Source organism: Labrus mixtus, chromosome 1, assembly GCF_963584025.1.
Source record: "Labrus mixtus chromosome 1, fLabMix1.1, whole genome shotgun sequence".
In the NCBI taxonomy this organism is placed as follows: Eukaryota; Metazoa; Chordata; class Actinopteri; order Labriformes; family Labridae; genus Labrus; species Labrus mixtus.
Genome location: NC_083612.1, coordinates 14379845 through 14400129, shown reverse-complemented (window position 1 = coordinate 14400129; position 20285 = coordinate 14379845). Strand labels below are relative to the sequence as shown.

General features: G+C 41.2%; 1 protein-coding gene across 1 annotated transcript in view; it reads right to left on the bottom strand.

Moving 5' to 3' along the window:
• The window catches only part of fbn1 (fibrillin 1), a 60971-nt gene that overhangs the window by 16749 nt on the left and 23937 nt on the right, over positions 1–20285 (bottom strand). Inside the window, exons 22-46 of the mRNA XM_061033872.1 lie at positions 19583–19720; positions 19435–19485; positions 19199–19324; positions 18880–19107; positions 18669–18794; positions 17423–17551; positions 15742–15867; positions 13748–13873; positions 13507–13629; positions 12695–12820; positions 11984–12109; positions 7665–7787; positions 7106–7228; positions 6874–6999; positions 5191–5313; positions 4846–4968; positions 4545–4712; positions 3677–3745; positions 3430–3555; positions 2332–2454; positions 2069–2227; positions 1916–1987; positions 1702–1827; positions 1453–1575; positions 10–135 (exon numbers count right to left, since the gene is read on the bottom strand). Coding sequence (XP_060889855.1) covers positions 10–135; positions 1453–1575; positions 1702–1827; positions 1916–1987; positions 2069–2227; positions 2332–2454; positions 3430–3555; positions 3677–3745; positions 4545–4712; positions 4846–4968; positions 5191–5313; positions 6874–6999; positions 7106–7228; positions 7665–7787; positions 11984–12109; positions 12695–12820; positions 13507–13629; positions 13748–13873; positions 15742–15867; positions 17423–17551; positions 18669–18794; positions 18880–19107; positions 19199–19324; positions 19435–19485; positions 19583–19720 — 3135 coding nt within the window. The remainder of the gene's footprint in view (positions 1–9; positions 136–1452; positions 1576–1701; positions 1828–1915; positions 1988–2068; positions 2228–2331; positions 2455–3429; positions 3556–3676; positions 3746–4544; positions 4713–4845; positions 4969–5190; positions 5314–6873; positions 7000–7105; positions 7229–7664; positions 7788–11983; positions 12110–12694; positions 12821–13506; positions 13630–13747; positions 13874–15741; positions 15868–17422; positions 17552–18668; positions 18795–18879; positions 19108–19198; positions 19325–19434; positions 19486–19582; positions 19721–20285) is intronic.

Here is a 20285-nt window from a genome sequence, read left to right as displayed (position 1 = left end):
TCAACTTACCCACACACATCGACTGGTCTCTTGTTGGTTTGAAGCCATTGGGGCAGATGCAGCGGTAGCTCCCCAGCATGTCAATGCACTGACCAGGATTACATACACCAGGGCTCTCAATGCATTCATTACGGTCTGAAAAAGGAGGAAATCAACTGTCACACTGTGGAAAATTCAAGGTCAAACTACAATGCAGAGAAACACAGAGTCCAACACATAAGCAACAATTATAACCCTGGTCCAGTCAAATGAGTAAGCTGTGTTGAAAAAGGAAATGTAACCTTACATTGTCACTACAAATGTGTGATGAATTTCTTCGGCTCAAATTTCTTCTACATGTAAATGAAAGGGTAAACTTATGGGAATAATTCAAATCATGAGTGTCCCTCAATGTACTTCTTTATTTCCATCTTTTCATGCAAAATGCAGTTTTATGTACTTTCATTCTAAAACTACTCCTTTATCTCTCCAGGTGTGTAGAGAAAAACACAGGTCTGATTAATGTTAATATTTACTTTAAGATAGGCCTTGCATTGCCAGCCCATAATGTTGCATCTTCTACGGTTGTTTTGCACATCTCCTACATGAGACATGTCAGTTTAACCTAGACAAAGGTGACAGTTCACCTCTTCTTCAAGCATCAATTTGAAATTGAAACAGTCCTGCATAAACAAACATCCAAACTTCAGGCAGTCATTAGTCTACGAGCAGCTTGATGATTGGAAAACAATCCAGACTCTCTATTAATTGTAAATGTTTGATACATTTTTAGCAGGTATTCAGTACTCAAACTAGTACCTATTAAATGACTTCTGATATTTTCTACTTGCCACAAATAGTTACTAATACAGGCATGCTGTAATTTCTCTGCAGAAAAGAGAACTGGCCGTTCGTTCTGTTACATAATAACAATGTAATATTGCATGGTACCGGAGTTAACATCGTTATTATTAAACTTTTAATGAAAGAGTCGGACCATGTTTGTTTTAGGGGATTCATGAAAAGCAGGAAGCAACAGATATTCCTTAATAACAAGCCCACCATGAAAAATGTATCAGCAGTCTGACTCTTATTATGCTGCCTTTGGTGTTAGATTTTTTGGCAAGAATGAAGAGTTTAAAGAGTTTCATATGGTTGAGTTCGATGCAATAGCTTCAGGAGACAGGACAGCATCAGGCCACAGGAAGCACGGAGGAGTCTGCATCATCCTCATGGAAGACAGCAGCTTCTGACAGCCTCGTCTAATCTTCTCTATAATCCTGCTCCATGCTTCCAACAATTCTGCATAATCTCCAAGAAGGTCGTCAGGAGTTGACTTAACCGTTGCAAGTTGAGCTAACGGTCTTTCTTTTGCTTGATAATCTGAGTGCTGCTGACACTTTTTAACCACTTTAAATCCCAAAGCTGATCCCCCCCCCCCCCCCCCCCCCCCCCCCCCCCCCACAGCCTTACCCAGACACTGTCCAGTGGAGGTGAGGCGATATCCAGGTTTACACTCGCAGCGGTAGCTTCCAGGCATGTTCAGACAGGCTGCATTCTGCTGGCACATTGGTCCATTCTGACACTCATCAAGATCTAAAAACAACACAGACAGTGGTGTTCAAAGACTTTTAACAACAGGTTAGAATTATTAAAACAGGCATACACAGCATTTTTGCATTACGGCATCATTTCCAGCAGAAGTTTAGAGTGCTGACTCACCTTCGCATATCAGCAGCTTGTCGTTGTAGAAGAAGCCAATGGGGCATTCACACCTGAAGCTGCCGACCATGTTGATGCACACTCCGTTCTCACACACACCTGGGATTTCCCTGCACTCATCAATGTCTAGAACAAGAGTAAGAGACAAGAAGGCAGGATTAGAACAAAATAAACGTCGTTCTTTACCACATCAACCTTTGAATTGAAATCTTACCAATGACACGTCCAGTGGTGATGTCGATGTAATATCCGGGTCTTTCGCTACCGCACAGGATCGCAAAATCATCTGAGAGGACATGAGGGTAAAAAGCTTACTTTCTTACTTATATGTGTGCTCTACTGAGTGTGCGTTTGTATGAGACCTCACCAGTGCTGGGCACAGGACAGCGTTCACAGGGTTTATTCCATGCACGGCCAATGTTGTAGGAGCAGCAGCACATCTTTTTGGTCATGTTGAAGGTCAGCTCTCCGTCACATGTGCCGTTGTCTGTGTAGAAGTTCCTGTAGCAGTAGCTCTTCCTCATGTCTGTATGTGTGTTTATTAAAATAAACAGTTTAACTTTACACTGCACGGCTTCAACAGTCTGTCGTTTTTTCTTACTGTCATGAGGCTGTGTCATGAAGACCTACCCATGCAGTTGTTTCCTCCGTTGACCTGCATGTAGTCCACAGGGCAGATACAGGTGTAGTTCCCGATGGTGTTGTAGCAATCGCCTGGGCCACAGATGCCTGGTCGTTCACACTCATCGACATCTGTGCACAGAGAGATGAAAGGAAATGAGTTCATTGATTTGAAGAATACTGGTCCAATTAACACTCCATTAGTAGAATAATGACTCATGATACACATCTGACGGCTGCATTTGTCTTCTTCTGAGCATATTATTTCCCAGCTTGTCTTTAGGTAACTTCATCATCATCTTAATTAAACAATCTGCCCATCCCAAATCCAAAATAACAACTCTAAAAACCACAGCAGAGGCTTTAATACCTTTTAATAATTTCTGTTCCTCTTACTATACTTGCTGCACAACAAATATTTGTCTACTAGGATTGATGCCAAAAAGTAAATGCAGTGTTTGTTCCTTGTACACAGCTGAACTGTCGATTTACTTAGTGAATTTGCAGTCCTGGACTTAATAGAGCAGACACCAGCTTTTGTTCTCTGAGCCAATAAACACTTGTTAATTAACATACTGCGAGCCACGTTATTGTCTCGCCCCTTATCCCCCTTCTCTCCTCTGTGTTCATGTTTCTCTATTTTAAACACCCTTCCCTTGAATCTCTTATTTCTCCCCATCCCTCATTCCTTCCGCCCTCCCTCCGCCATCTCTGCCCTGTCTTCAGGGGATGCAGTGTACTTCGCAGAGGAGCGGGCTGACCACATCAGAGCCGCTGCTCCTCTGGACACAGTTAGGCCATTAGCTGTCCCATCCTCCTGACTGAGCTTTGTTGGGTCACAGACAAAAAATAGAGCAGAGACATATTGAGCAGGAATGAGCTGCAGTGTTGTCCAGGGGACAAAAACGGTTAATATTTCTTTTGTCTTTTTCGCTCTCAGTGCTCCTTCCTCCCTCTCCATGTGTGCTCGTCGAACAAAGGCATCGACGGCTGGACTCAATTTCCTCCCAACTGAAACGTCCCAGGGCAAGAGCTACAGAGGAATCGGTCACCTGTGCGCTCATGTGTCTGTGGCGCAGCATGAAAATACACGTGTAGATAACATACCTTCACAGACTCTGGTCTCTGCGTTGAGGGCGTATCCTCTCGGACATTCACACTGGAAGCTGCCAAAGGTGTTGATGCACTTGCCTCCCTGGCACAAGCCGGGCAGCTCCTGGCACTCATTGATGTCTGAAAGAGACAGAAAGGAAAGAGTCAGAGGCATCTTGGGTGGGGCTGTTCTATCTGTTTGGGAGTGTTTACGGCTAAGCAGGGGTGATCACACACAGAAAAATAAAAGCATGCTGCTGACCTTCTAAGATGACTGTGATGGGATTTGGTCTGAAACCTTCTCCTCCAGGACACAACGTCTTGTACTCAGCTGTAACACAGAACACATCACATTAACCAGGGACAATGACACAACACACACAAACCACAATGAGAGCTTGTTTTGTGCAGACTTTGACAGAAATTGTTAGACATTGTGACTAGTCACATGCCCAGTTGGGATAGTATATTTTCTGGTCGTCATCTCGTTTCCTGTCACTCTGTTTTGGTTATTCTGACCAGCCGTCTCAGATCTCAAAGGGATCCACAGAGCCCAGTGGACCGGACATGACTGCAGCTACTCAGAATTACAAAAGCCAAAGTAAAAAAGTTTCCGTTTTTGTCATAGAAGCAAGCATTTCCCTGCGCTAAAGAGGGCGAGTCATTCCCTGTAGTGTTTTGAGCCATCTGTTCACAATTTCAGGTTAGTTGCACAAAGCTGTCTCATCTTTACCAGCAGCAACAACAACAACAACAGTCAAAACACACTCATTGCATGACAAGCGCAAGTAGCCTGAACCCTGTCAGCAAACTCACACCTAACGTTTTAAAATGTACATTTGTGTATTTATATATTTGTGATTTGGTTCAATTTGTGTCATGTTCATGAAAAAGAGAAAACTTTGAAGCACATCTGACATATAAAAAACTTAAACGTACAATGTTTGAGACTCAGGTGGGCAACACAAATTTCCACGGTGGCTGCCAAGAGATGTTCTATGTAATCTCACTGACCTGTTTTTGGCTGTTTATGTCAAGAGGTTACATACCATGCTATTAAACTGAAGGCAGCATAAGAAATGACTCATACATAATACACACAAGTCCTAATTTTGTTTGTGTTGACTTACTAGAGTTGACGGACGGGCAATTTTCACATGGATTTCCCCAGCCCTGGCCCAGGGAACAGCAGCAAGACGCCTTGGAAACGCCAACTCCGATCTCATTGGAGCAGTCCAAGCTCTCTGATGCATCACCTCGTGAACGAACATCCAGGTAGCAGCTTCCAGAGCGAGTGTCTGTACACGTACACACACACACACACACACAAACACACACATGCACAAGAGAGTTCAGGTGTACAGATACTTCTGCTTGAGAGTGATCAACATCAGCACCAACAGCGTGAGTTGAGAACCTGTTGAGTCTCACCTACACAGCCCACTCGTGTGGGGTTGAGTTCGAAGTCTGCAGGGCAGTTACAGTGGTAGCTTCCAGGGATGTTGACACAGATTCCATTAATACAGATGGTCGGGTCTATACACTCATTGATATCTGAGAAAGCAGACAAAACAAAAGTCTATTTAATGTATTCATTGTTTGGAATGACAGCAAGGAAAACAGGAGACGTTTATACTGGGGTTAAAATATCTATAATTTATTGACTGCTGTGGATACATTCATTTTATAAACTCCTTCGTATTGTCTTAGCTCACTAGACACAAATACAGTTTCATTTAAGCGAGCAGTTGGATTCTGGGTTTTGACTGGCCTTACCTGTGCAGTTGCCTCCACTCCTGTCAAGTTCATAACCGATGTTACATTCACATCTAAAAAGCCCTGGGATGTTCCTGCAGCGTCCATTGACACAGATGTCAGCAAAGGTACATTCATCTATGTCTGTAAAAGATAAAGAGAGGCAGAGAGAGACAGAGAGAGAGACAGATAGAGATAGAGGGAGAGGGAGAGAGACAGAGAGACCCAGCTGTGAGGGATTAGTGGATCATGGGATCATGGTGGAAAATTGGCAGCCAGCAACAGGAAGTGAAGGCCGCTCACCTCTGCTAAAGAATGACAGTTCTGGGGCAAAAAAAAATGCCCAGACATATTCAGACAGACGCACACATACACTATCAGAGCTGCAGCCAAGGTTATGAAATTGTGCTCTTCCACATCATTACACTCTGCACAAGTCATTACTGTCCAGTCCTGCCTAAGTTGATGCACGGAGAACCGGACAGGTTATTTCAGGATGTTTGACACATCAGCACAATGAGGTCAGTCTGCTCATTCAATTGAATCCAGCAATGTCTTACTGTATCTCTGGGAGCATGAATCATGCTCTTTCTGCTACCAGTGATAAACGTGTTCATATGTTAACACTACAGTAGCGCAGGTTAGGTTTTTATACACCTCCTTAGTCAATAAGGTCTACATGCAATCTTACCTCATTCTTCAATTTTTTTAATTCTATATCCAAATTAAATTATCCCTGAAAAATACATTTTGCACAGTATATGAGGTTAACCTGGAGAATATAAAAGTGTAGTATTAAGGTTATAGATCCAAAGATCCATAACCCGAGTGGGACTTAAAAGGTCCTGCAGCTTTGTTTTACTAGCTTAGGAATTAAAATCTAATGACCTGACTGAAACGAGTTCATATAAATAAAGTCAAGAAACACAATGGAAAAGTATGTATCCCAATCAATCTTGTGTCTAAATATCTCATACATTACTTAACCTGTTAATGACTGCAAGCTGTCATGAGCTAACTCCCAAGAACATTTTCTCACTTGGGCATAGTCCGATCTAGACCGTTCTCTGCCACTGATTGGCCTGATGCTCATTTTTTAACCCTTACCAGGTCAAGTCGGGAAAAATAAGCATCCTGCTCCCACCTGAAGTTTTCTTTTTCTCAAAGACACACTGTAATAGTATATATAAAAATACTGTAGATGGAAAAACAAATATGGACTGACTAAAATAAGCTATAAAAAGAACTCTTTGCTGATAGATGCAGCCTTGGTTTGCTGACTAAACTAAAAAAAATACTTTTGACTGATCCTGATGTATTTGCTTTTTACATTTTTGTTTGCTTCTATCAAAGTGCTATGATGGAATCCACCCCCACCCCACCCACTGCAAAACAAAGCAAATCCTCAGCCAAATATGAAAAGGAAACAAAGCATAATCCGGTACTGTTGTCATTCCCCAAGAAATGTTCTCACGATTAAAACCACTTAGCTGCTAAGCATCCTGTGTACTTCCCCTGTCCAAAACATCATCTCATAAGTTCCACTTGAAGTCTGCCTGTTTTGGATTGGTTCTTTTTCCAAACAGGAAACCAAACATTCACCAGACCAACACCAGACCTGTTTGAATCACTCTACATAATTAATGATTTGGGCACCAATGTAAAGGTGTGGAGCCAGCATAGTCAGGAGTTTTGCTGCCTTACCTTCACAGGCTTTGCCGTCCACAGTGGGGATGAAGCCCATGTCACATTCACAGCGGTATCCTCCAGGCAGATTAAGACAGTGGCCGCTCTCACACAGGTTGCCGTTCTCTGCACACTCATCGCTGTCTGTAGTTGTCATCATATACACAAATGAAGTCCGTAAGCACATACTGCATTTGTGCATCTTTTAAAAGCCAAAATTGTGGTTCAGATATTGGTTTGTATATGTGACCTGAGCAGTAGAATCCATCTCCAGAGAATCCTTCCTTGCATGAACAGCGATATGAACCCATGGTGTTCAGACACTCAGCGTTGTTGCTGCACATGTGTGTCCCATTGGAACACTCATCCAGGTCTGAAACACAACACACAACAGACTTTCCTCAGACGGGGGGGAAATAAAAAGTGAACTGGTAGAAAAAAAGTTTTTGCCATGTGACTGTTTACAGCACCAGGACTCAGTAAGTGGGAAAGACTTTAGTTAGGTACTTCACCATGGAAGGTCATGGTGGAATTGTGAAGCTGATTCCAATCTAAATCTAATTCATTAACAAGCTGATCCGTCTAATATAACCAGACATATATGACGGTTGCATGTAGAGTATATTTGCATAAACTGGACGATGAGCCTTAGCAGACTTGTGCACTCTCAAGTACCTTCCAAGCTATCCTTTTGTTTGGTCAATAGTTGAAAGAGGCTTTTTAATGCATCATATTATGCATATTACTACCAAATATTACAAATATAAATACTACAATGTACTGTGATCGTTTAAGGCCTCAAGACTTACCTGTGCATTTGAGGCCGTTGCCAATCCACCCTGGAGCACAGTTACATTTGAAGCTTCCAGCTGTGTTGGTGCATGTGGCTTGCCTGTCACAATTATGGGCTCCGATCTCACACTCATTGATATCTGTCAAAGAGAAAACAAACAAGAAGTCAGGTAAGGAAACATAGACATTGCTCTGATGGTCTGGTGATTTGCATTCTCATTCCTGGGGAGTTCTTGGCTTTGGGAAGCGACTTGATGCTTGGTTTGAACTGTATAAAGACACCAGCAGGAGCAACAGCACTAAGTCTTTCTGGGTCACTGTCTTCATCCACTGAGAGTTGTATTTCAGAGCGGAGGGCATGAAGACATTCTCATGATCTCTGATACTAATAGCCTTCCTGCAGAGGTTTAATGAGCCCCGGTCTCTGGAGTTTCACTGTGCGTCCAGAGAGCTCTAAAAAGGCTAAGAGGGAGAACGATATCCTTACGCTGAGGCCTTGTTCTGTCTGCTATGCCTGAACAAGAATTTCTGAGGTTATTTTAGGCAAAGATTTTCCTCTTCACCCACAGATCCACAGACACTGCACCTCTCATATGAGGCTTTTGTAAAAGCTCTCTTTAATGCATGTGTTTGGTTTTCTCACCACCCCAGATGTCAAGTTTGGAAATTCAATCTTTTCCAAATATCATTTCCATAAAAGTGTGATGTAGTAATGTGCCAACTCTACAAATAAACATTCCTTCACAGGAAAGACATTGTAATTACATCTGAATTCTGCCAATGGATGAAAAATGGAGGTACTTAGCAGACAAAGTGGTTATAAAAACACCTCTCTATATTTGTCCATCTCTTGTATGTGGCCCGCTGTTGTAATACATGAACAAAAACCAATAGAGACAATTAAATTGGCTACTATAATAATGTTCTGTTTACATCCTGCAGGTTGTTATCTAGCTATCTCAATCAAAAACAGGATTGAAAACATGGCACCGTTACAAAAAATAAACTGTATTCGCTACAACAATAATGGCTGCTAATATGAGCCAAAACAAAACACCCTGTGAAACACTGATCAACACAATACCTGGCACTGAGCTGGGAAAAAAGCAATTGTTTCAGCTTTTTTAGAGGGATTGGTCATGTGTTTTTGTGGCAGTCCCTGTACATCAAGAGAAGCCATTTAAAGAACTCAATCAAGATGTGAGGTATTATCAGCCTGTAAGACACTTTGTGTGTGTGTGTGTGTGTGTGTGTGTGTGTGTGTGTGTGTGTGTGTGTGTGTGTGTGTGTGTGTGTGAGGGTAGTAATTCAAAGCACTGTCAATTAGAGATTAGTGCTGCTGGTTTACAGTCTTCCCGGGGAGAGGCTACAGTGTATTTACACTACATTTGATGAGGGGTTTCTTATGAGGGCGAATCTCCCTGGATTACAGACAAAGTTAAAGATCATTTCCCCCAAGCCTTTGATGACAGAGAGCACAACAAACACTCACACATTTTCTCAATTGGAAATGTAAAATGCAAGCGTGTCAGCGATCACAGCTGGTGTCAAACAAGAGGCTTGATTTAACAAGGACTAATGCCTGACAGATGAAACATGGATAAAAAGGGGAGAAAAGAGGGAACAACACATCTGCCTACCTGCCTGTCTATCTGTCTCCCAGTTTGTATGATTGCCTGGTTGCCTGTCTATATGTTTGCCACCTGTCTTGCTACATGTCAAAGACTTCATTTGGACTGCCGGGAAATCTTTTTTTTTTTTTTCAAATCACATCATTAGACAGGCTGGCCGCAATGTTTGAAAGTGATCTGATTAGATTAGTGTGTCCAGACATTACAAACATACGAGTAGATTCATATTTCAAAACATGTCCACATGTGGTTTGGGTCTGAATTGTAATAACCATATTTGATGTTTTATTTTTTGGATGTTGTGACTCTAAAATCAATCTGGCTACAATCTGGATATAGAACATAAAAATTGATTAAGGCTGCGAGTCCAAATAAGGCCTTAAAGTGGCTGGTGTTCAGGCAATTTGGACATGCAGTGATATACTACAAAAAAATCAGCAGAGTGATAATACTTAAAAAATATTTATACCAATCCAAGCCAATCCAAGCATATACAATATTCTCAACTCTCTTCATTTAAAAGTGTCCAGGATTTTTTTCTATCTGTATCCCTGACTTTTCCGTGTATTTTGGAAATAGCGTTATGCTGCTATATTAGTTTTGAAATAAGATTAATCCTAAAACTTTTCAAGTTTTTAGATATAGTAGAAAAAAATCAACTATTAAGGAAATGAAAAAAAATAATTTTAACTGTTGAAAAAATTAAAGATATTTACAGAAAGTGAAAAAACTAAGACTGATCAGTAGCCTAACCTACACAACTAAATTAAGTTTGCTAACAGTAACTCACACTAGCCCCAAAAGCCTGCATCTTACTGAGCAAAAGGAATGTGAGACTGCAAGTTTTTACAAGACAATATTAAAAAGTATTGTGGCGTGGCGTTAGCATGAGAAGAGAGGACTCATTTAAGGTTAGAAAACTGGCTCAATGATAGTAGCTAGTAGGCTAGATTTCTTAAGTATGCTAGCCTTAGCTATTGAAACACATTAGCTTATTTAGTTCACGACCAAGCAGAATGCGTTTCAGTGAGACTATGGCCACTGGTTTTATTTCGATAATTTAGATCATTAAAATGTTTTACAAAAGTAGCAAAAGTAAAAAAAAAAAGTTCAGTAGAGTTTAGTTAAACAGCTCACTTTGCAATGACATAAAGTAGACTTTATAAAGTTTGCTAATTTAGCTTGCATACGTTAGCCTAACAAGCTGCTATTGATGCAGGAGCAAGCAACACTGTTGAAGTAGTATTGAAGTAGTATCTATTCAATTGATCAAGGGCAAGTTTTGTAGCTTTTGAATTCAACCAAATATTTCTAAAAGGAAGACTTTTTGTTGTTTTGTTTTTAAGGTAAAATAACCTTGCTTCACCCCAAATTGTTTGGTTGTGTTGTCATTTACCTAAGAGATAATAAAAGTCAACACGCTGAACACTTCACCCTGGTCTTCTCTTTAAAGCTGAGACACTCCCAGCCTTGTAAACTTTACCAGTACATCTCCACCCACTCCTGACTTTCCAAAACATAACTTAAAAAAACAAAAGTGCTAAATAAGAATACCCGCACCCTGCCTCTAAGTGTTGTGGAATACAATTTGGGAAATCATTCTTGTGGGAGCTTCATCAACAGCTGGATCAGATCGAGCTTGAGAATACCACTCACTCATTTACACATGCAAGAAGATTCAGTCCACACATACCAACATGGTCTGATAAGCTTGTTCGACAAAGACAACCAATGTCTTATGCATTTTGTATGTTAGAAGGGGAGCCGTTGAAGATGAGCAAGTTTTGTTTGCTTGTCTATTACAAGACATCCTGCCTGCCTGAGAGGAATTAGTGTCTTAATTCTCTGGTATTCTGAGGCTGAAATTCCAAACCTGTGAATCAGAACCGGCTGCTTTACTGCAACTCTAGCCCTCTCAAAACAAGGAATATACTGTATGGACATTTTAATGGGATTAGAATGAGCAAGAGTGTGTGCGAATGAGTTTGAAGGTCAGACAGACCTGTTTATTTGCGTTAGAAGGAGGACATGCTCCTGCTGACTGTGACTCACTTGGATCACAGAAAGGAGGCTGGATAAGATCACTGATTGAGCTCTTACTAGCCCCCAATCCCCAAACTTTAAAGTGGCCATATAAATCAGGAATAGACTATCTCTGGCTACACTAGAAGTGAGTCAAAACTAGCATAAGACTGTATTTATGTGTTTTGGAGCCGTTTCAGGTGATTACGTGCTACAAAACTCTTCCAACCATCACGTAATGTTTAAATGACCTTAATGAAAGAGCAACAAAGGAATAAACAAAGGTGCAATGTGATGCTTGCATCTGTCAGAAAACAGTGATCTCACTGGTCCTGCTGTTTTGCTGCTAGTCCATGTGACGGTATGTTCTGTGTGTTTGTAAGCGTGTTTCTCATCTAGTCAGACAGGAGCTCTTGAATTAGTCTGAGTAATGTTAAGAGCTGCTTCTGGTTAGCCAGAATTTCATTCTCCTTCCATTCTCTCATTTCTCGCCTTTCTCTTCTACATGGTTTCACTCCTGTCTTCAACAAAACCACCTAGGCACACACACACTTCATTCACCACTTAATCAACAGCAGTCCTCCACTGACTCACCATCCTTTCACTCCAATCACCGTTGTTCCACTGACAGGATGTTTTGTGCTGTGTAAAAATGCTCTCAAGCGTGTGTTTGTGTCTCTCACCTGTGCAGCCTGTGGTGCCCTTGCGTACAGAGTATCCCAGTTCACAGTGACAGATGAAGGATCCCTTTGTGTTCTCACAGTTCCCACTCAGACAGATGTTTGGGTTCAACTCACACTCGTCCACATCTAAACAAGGAGGGAAAACAAGGATTAAAAGAAAAAGAGTGAGAATGGTAATTTGCTAAAAACAACTGCAATAAATAAAAATCTGTTACAATAATTGAACCTGAAGAAGCTACTGCAGATGTGGCCTGCCAGAAAGGTTCTGATGGGATATGTGTAAGCGAGTCACAAAAGATAACATAATGAACTATATGAAGGCTTTGAAATATGTTTACTTTTAATAAATAAAGCAGTAATGTGAGCATGTGTTTGTGCAGACGTGTTCAAAAGCATTTCAATCACTGATGTCAGGTTTTTGTTTTCTCTCTCAGTGGAACCAGACGTCTAAATGTCATGCATTCCTCCCTGCAAACCCCAAATCACACAATGTTCGCTGTCTTTAAAATTAACAAGAACAACATTACTCTCTTCTTTCTCACACACAGCCCCGTAGATCTGACTCATTAAGTCACTTTCTCATGACTCATATCTTGGAAATCCCATTTGTTGATCATTTTGTCTTTTCAGTAAATCTCTGAGAGCTGGATCTACTTATCGCTGGGGAAGCTGCAGCGTATTATTTTATGAATTGCAATGCGAGTCGATTACCCAGGCAAGTCTTCATATCCTCTGATGACATGAAACCGTCAAAGCACAGACACTGGTACGTCCCTGGGGTGTTGGTACACTGGCCACCATCGCAGATTTCTGGGCTCTCCTCACACTCATCGATATCTGAAGATTAAAGACAGAGACATTCAGATGAAACTGAAATGGGAAAATACAAAGGACAAGAAAAAAACTGTTCTTAAAACGTATAATCCAGGTGGGAATGTTGAAGTAAAGTTAAACATACCCAAATATGGGTATATGAAAAGAACTTCTGGTGTACATTCACTAATCTTTACTCTCTTAAATCAACAAGGTCAGTTCAGGATCCAGATGTAATTTCAGTCTATCTTCTAAACAAACTACACTGAAATTTACCCTGCACTGCCTTGATCTCTGATTCTATATCTGGATCTGCTAATTAAAGGAGTGGCAGGAGTTAGTATGAACAACATGTGAAGCCTGCCCTCAGGGGTAAAAACTTTATACCCTCTAAGCAAGAAATGCAATTTACTCGACTGATATATAAGCATCATTATCATTATTGAGTAACATTTTGAATCTGCAATCAAAAGGGCAGGTTAAGACTGTGTCTTTAGCTCTCTCTGCAGACAACTGCATGATTTCTTTGAGCACATTCCAATTAAATCAAAGCATTACTCTCTATAAACCTGGTTTCTTGATCTACGGCTTCTTTCCAGCTCTTCAATGTGGTGTCTCTTAACTGTGCCCTTGATCTACTTCAGGGCTGTTAGGAGGAGGTGCATTATGAATGAATATGGAATCAGAGATGCAAACACAAAACGACTTACCAGTGCAGCTTCTCAGATCCGGCATCAAGGCGTATCCGCTGTGGCAGCTGCATTCATAGCTTCCCTCTGAGTTGGTGCAGAAAGTCTCACAGCCACCGTTCTCTATAGTGCACTCGTCAATGTCTGAGAGGCAAAAAAAGATTCATTAACATGATATACTGCTAGGACTTAACCTTTAGATTGTATCCATAGTAACAAAAGCAATAGCTTTGAAAGAAAGTGGTGATAGTTCAGTACGCACCGACACATTCCAGTCTGTTCTCAGTAGATTTGTATCCTGTGTCACAGGTACACTGGTAGCGACCGATCATGTTGACACATTGGCCGTTCCTGCACAGCCTGTCGCTCAACTCACATTCATTAATATCTGTGAAAGAAAAAGCAATAATGACATTCTATCACACATTTTTTAATGACTTGTGATGAACCATATGTTTCAAGCTGAAACAATCAGTATCATATTTTCATGATCGCTAAAAGTGGAAATCCTTAAAATCAGCAAAAGTCAGTTTATGGAATCTGTTACGTGCTCCTCGATGCTAACCAGTCGCCCTTCATAGTTTGATTGAGTAAGGCACCCATCTATGGCTGGCACTAACACCTTTTATTCATTTTCATTTTTCTGTTGGGTCCAAGAAAGTCAATAAAAAATAAATAATAAAGGAAATTCACATCAGAAAGACCCCGACCCCAAACAACAAGTTCAAATTCATTTTTTAATCTCCCAGAAAACCAAACCAAACTGTTCAATTTAAAAGTCATTCATTTAAATACTATGGAAGTCCAAAAAACAACAATTATTCCTACTTGAAACCTGCGATTTGTTGACAATGACTTAAACAACTAATTGATTGTCAACATGGTTTAATTTGAACTTTTAAACTCCACGCCCACAAATAATTGCTCAGTTAGAGCTCTTAATGGTGTATAATTATTTTAATGTCCACCCTCTTGAGAAGAGTGGAGTACAATGAATACCAACAACCGGAGGTCAGTTTGTGACAGATGTTTCATTGTGGATTTCAAATCAAATGGTGATAAATGAGTCACTAGTAACATGACATCATTGAGCACACTGTGTCACACCCCTCTGTATGACATCTGCTAAACAACCAAAGTTTATCATCATTATCATCATTTAAACAGTTCAGTTCATTGCCTCACCAAGGACAATAAGGACCATTGTCTTAGATGGGGCGAGATGGGCAGTGTTCACTGATGCTTTCATTGTTTTTATTTCTCTGGGTGGTAATAAAGAAAAGAAATGAGCTTCGGGGCAGCGAGTTAGCATTAGGTCATGGCCCGAAACCTTGACACACTCCATTAGGTCATCAGAGTGACACCCAGTGATTAATGTATGATCAGCCAAAGTCTATAAACTGCACGTGAGGAGTGTTAAACTATACAGTGCACAAGAGAATTAAAGGTCTACTATCTGGGGGACAGAGCTAGAAATGTAAGCCTCTGTGGATCATTAGCATACTAATAATCAAGGATGACTCACATCAGAGTCGTTAACCCAGTAAGCATGCTAATGATCCACAGAGGCTTACATTTCTCAGATGACTCAGAACCTACTCAGACAAGATGGCTGTATCTTTGTCAATTATCCTACGAGTACAAGATAAGGCCAGACATTTCAGATCTTGTTTTTTAAAGGTATATGAACAGAAGAAGATAGAGTATCACTCAAACAAATACAAAAAAAACAATCACTTTTTTTTCTTTTTTTTCAGGACCTAACAAAAGGTCAAATATAAGCACACACAGTTTAAAGCTGCTGTAAATCACTTCTTCCTCAAACGATTTTCTTTTGTCTTTATCATGCTGAGATCTAAGTAGACACTTATTTTGCAAACATGTCAACAGAGATGAAGTCACACACACATGGTCCTGAGTTCATATCAGCCCATGTGTTAGAGAACATCTATCTCACACGTACAGAGCCCTGACTCTGACACTCTCACCCCTGATCGGCCCCACTGAGGCCACACACAGAGGCAGATGGAGGGAGGTACCATGAAAGGCACACTTCTCTTTCAGACTGCCTGCTCTGTGACAACGTCTCAACCTCTGCGCGTCTTTCCATTCTTCGGTCTTTCTTTCATCTCCAAAGAAAATAAAGTCGAAACCGTACTCAAGCACAAAAACAATTCTCAAAGAAAGAAGATTAGACAAAGGTTTAGAGAAGAAGTGTCTGCCAGACTCTCCTCTCTGATGATGATCATCACTCACCTAGACAGGCCGAACCATCAGTGGCGATCTCGTGTCCTTCAGGGCAAATGCACCGGAAGCTGCCCTCCGTGTTTTTACATTCACCTCCACGGCACAGCAGAGGGTTTCTCTCACACTCATCGATGTCTAGAGGTGAAAGAAGGCACTCATATTCAGTACAGACACAGGTAGAGCTTAGGGTTGTCATGACTACAGAATTTTAAATTTGGAGACAGTACTAGATAAATAGAACAATATCGATACCGCAAACGATATCGATACCTCAAACCACAGCAAAGAAAAAAGTCCTCTGCCCCTTATTGAACTGACCCAACTGCTCTCTCTCTCTCTCTCTCTCTCTGTTTCCCTTGCAGCAGCTTTGGTTTAAGACTGATGATCTTTACTTTCTTTATAAACTACTGCACCTTTAGATAGTATCTCTCATTAAACAGAGATATCGTATTTTTTAAAACAAGTTGTATCAAACATTATGAAAGTATTGAAAATTCTGACGACCAAGAAAATCATTGAAACACATTTTTTGAATTTCCAATGAAGCCCATCAGATTCAAATATTCTAATTTGTGTTTATTTTTCCAAAGCCAGCTTCAGGACCCTCTGGCACAACTACAGGTCAAATTCATCTCGGTTACACCGTAATCTTGTTCATGAGATTAAGTGAGATTGAGGGGAAGAAATTAACAGCTTTGTGCTTGGCAGGGGGGACAAAATAATACATTTTAAAGAAAAAATGTTCAAAAATGTACTTGTTAGTTGTTTTCCTTAGCCTGCTCGTCCAGTCAGTCCAGACGGCTCTTGATTGCAACCCAGCCTACGTTATTTCCAACACCAGCTGCTTTTGTGGCCACAGCGTGCGAGTAAATTTGTCTCGCCAATTTTGGCCTCACGGCGGCTTTACGCCAACAAAAGTATTGAGACTCTCCATTTTGTGTGTACGATTTCTCCCAAGAATTTAATCAAACGGCGTCGAAAAGGCAGCCCAGAGCAAAAAATAGAGCATCAAGTATTTTCACAGATGGCAGAACATTAGGAGTTTAGCTGCATATAAAAAAAATCGTATTCCTGGGCAGATGATTGTGTTCCCCGCATATATGCAGTTTAAAAATGTAATGAAGAACAATTATCTTTAAGACTTCATGGCGCAGTTTTGCAAAGCGATTGTGACGACACCCGGAGTGTGCGGACTAGACCATTTCAAAACTCGCAGAGGTTACATAAAGTCTCTTTAATTCTCCTTCTCTCTGACACAACCACATTTATATACAAATGCACACAGCCTGGAAATTTCAGATGACATCAGACGTCTAAACAGAGAGTTTCAGGTCTGGCATGTTCGACTAAGCACCTCGTCCAGAGCTTACTGCCCATGAGGGAGCGTGGAAGAGACGGCAGGGTTGTGATGGGGACTTGGATTGTGCGGCAGGCTTTCCCTAAACTTTATAGGTTGGCAAAGCTTTTCTTCTGCTCTCAGAAGATGCCACTTAAACAGGGTGTGCTTGAGAGCCTTTAAGGAGATCAGGTTTCTAATTCATGTCCAAAAAGACTACATGACTTCATGCTAAGGAGCGCTGCCTCTGCATGTAACTGGACTAAATCGTTTCGAGCAGAAGAATTTATATAATTTAATATGCGTGTATTTGTAGGGTCTGCAGGTGTTGGTGTGTCAGAGTCTGTCACTCACCCATGCAATTCTTCATCATCATGAAGCCACTTTCATAGCCTTCGAAGCACTCGCATTCAAAATCTCCTGGTGTGTTAAGACACCTGCCTTGTCCGCACAGGTCCGGGGAGATGCGGCACTCGTCGATGTCTGAAGGGAAAGAAATGCAACAAAACTCAGACACAAAGAACGTTCCTTTAAAAGAGCACAGGAGATCCCTCAGAGAGCTACTCTGGCTTATTTTAAACTCAGAGACGGAGGAGATATGGTGAAACGGATTAGTAGTCAAAGAAACTAAGCGATCCTTTGCAATGTTAGGCAAACAAAGCATAAAAGCACAACATATTTATCAAAAGGTTACAACATAAAGGAAGGCTATAAAATGAGATCAAGAGCTGAACTGAAGATGGTTCATGCAGACTTGACTCTTCAAACAGATTCTTCTGAAGTCTAAAGCTAAAGGCCTGATCTCTTTTGAATTTAATCCACATTTTCAAACACTTAACAAAAAGACTCTGGGCTGGGATCTCACTCATGTTGGGTTAAAAGGTCCCAGATATCATTTACTTACTAAGAGCCTATAAATTATTTGAGAATAAATCCATGGCACTGGAATTTAAACCTAAAGCGATGTGTGCACATTTAAGCAGAGGAGTAATGTAGCTAAGCAGACTACAGGGACTGGCTCCAACAAGTCCAAAGCAGCCAGACTGCCATTAGACCGAATGAGCTGGATGTAGGCAACAGCTTAACACCACTTTGCTGTAATCAGTGTTGGGAGAGGGGTTCAGAAAGGGGGGGGGGACTGATGGAGTGTGGTTTGACTTGTGAGGATACAATGGAGTTAAGATATTGTCATAGCTGATGTTGAGCAAACACTGCAGCCAAAAACAGCAGCTACATGTATACACGCTCTTCTAACAACTGAAGAATGAACCATTTCTCGATTAATGAGCTTGGAAGTACTCATCAGTTAGACTGCATCAGAAAATAATGGAATATGTCCTTTTTTTTAGAAGTGTAGGGAGTATTTTCAAGATGCCAAGACACCAAAGAGTAAATAAACAAGAAAAAGAAATGAGAATATAAACTGTGAAAAACAACACATAATCACATTGGAGAAGTTGGAATCAGAAAGTAGTCAGCATGTTTGTTTTTACAAGTACTTAAAAGTTGACTGAAGCATCAACTTGTTGTTGATTAATTTCTTTATAAGCTCATTGACTGAACCACTAAACAGCAAATTGCTTCAGTCAGTAACTCTCACCAGTGCAATTTCTCTCATCCGAGTCCAGGGCGTAGCCGTTATCACAGCGACAGCGGAAGCTCCCGATTGTGTTTCTACACCTTCCATTCGAGCAGAGGGTGTTTATCATCCTGCACTCATTTATATCTAAAGTACAGAGCAGAAACACAGGTGAAAGAACGGTCAGGAAACGACTCAGTGAGTTTGATCCAGTCTGTGGATGTCACCTTACCTTTAAGGAAGGGTCTGCCGTTGATGAAGTCGCCCCTGTGTGAGAAGCCTGGGCCTCGAGGACAGAGCTGGGTGTAGTCCGGAGTTCCCTTCTCAGGACATTCATCACACTCGGGGCCCCAGGCTACACCCACCGAGCAGCAGCAGGCGTCCACACGGTGCTTCCCTGAGATAGGAGTCCCACAGCGCTCGTCCTCGTGGGTGAGGTAACACTGCTCTGTACGCAGGTCTGGAAAACCACAGACGCATCATTTACAGCTTAGTTTACAGTAAAGATAGATGAACCAGGTCTAGCTCCACTACATCTATGCTGCACCCACCAATGCACGTCCTGCCACTGACATCCACAGTCATTCCAGGAGGGCACTGGCAGAAGAAGGAGCCTGGCGTGTTGATGCACTTTCCATTGATACACACTCCGGGAAACACTTGACACTCATCCACATCTGACAGTCAGCAGAGAAAAACCAGAGCAGGATCAACAACAGCTCCAGTGTTTCAAGTCCCTCACATTAAACACAAACGGTCTGAATTTCTGTGTCTACATGGACGTTACCTTCACAGACATTTCCTTTCACTCGAGCTAAGCCTTTACCACAGATTGGATCTGAGAATGTTCAAAGCACATATTACAGTGTCATTCAATGCTGGTAACTGGTAAAATCAGAATGTGGTTAGAAAAGTGTGTATATTTGTCATTTCACCTTTTTGACATTTGGCACACGGGCTGTTCCAGGCCTCTCCAAGCGTAGCGCAGCAGTGTGACTTCAGAGTCGCCCCATTGATGTTGACCTCACAGCGATCATTCACTATCTTCAACCAGCATGTGCTCTTAGTTGTCTCTGTTTTATGAAACAAAACCTCTACTTACTACACATTTATGTAGAAATAGATAGCAAACAGATAGCTGTTTAAGCCCATTTTGTCTAGGACTTCATCATATCTACATCAGTCATTTGTGAAAAAGATCACTAGTTTTACTCCTTGAGTTCATTCAAGTGTTTCAAGTTTCAGATCTATTTTGCCTGGAAACAAGAAACTCCTGCACACAGCCATCTGCACCTGCAATTATGGGAAATCTGACAAGAATTTAACCACCTTCATCAGGTTACTTTACAAATGAATAGGAGCCACTATCTTTGCCTCATTAATTAAAAACTCATTTTAAATGTAGGAAATATTAACATGGCATCACAGGCCTGTCATTTATATAGATAGAAATCATGTGTTCACAGCAGCCTTCATCAATATTTTCAATATATCAAATATCCGACTGAAGCTGCAAGAAAACTTGAAGACACGTCCACTAGAGTCTGTCTCCAGGAGTTTATTTTGCTTAAAAGTTATGGAAAGAGCGGGGTGCTGGTGGCGCAGTGGTTAGTGCGCGCGCCCCATGTATGGAGGCTA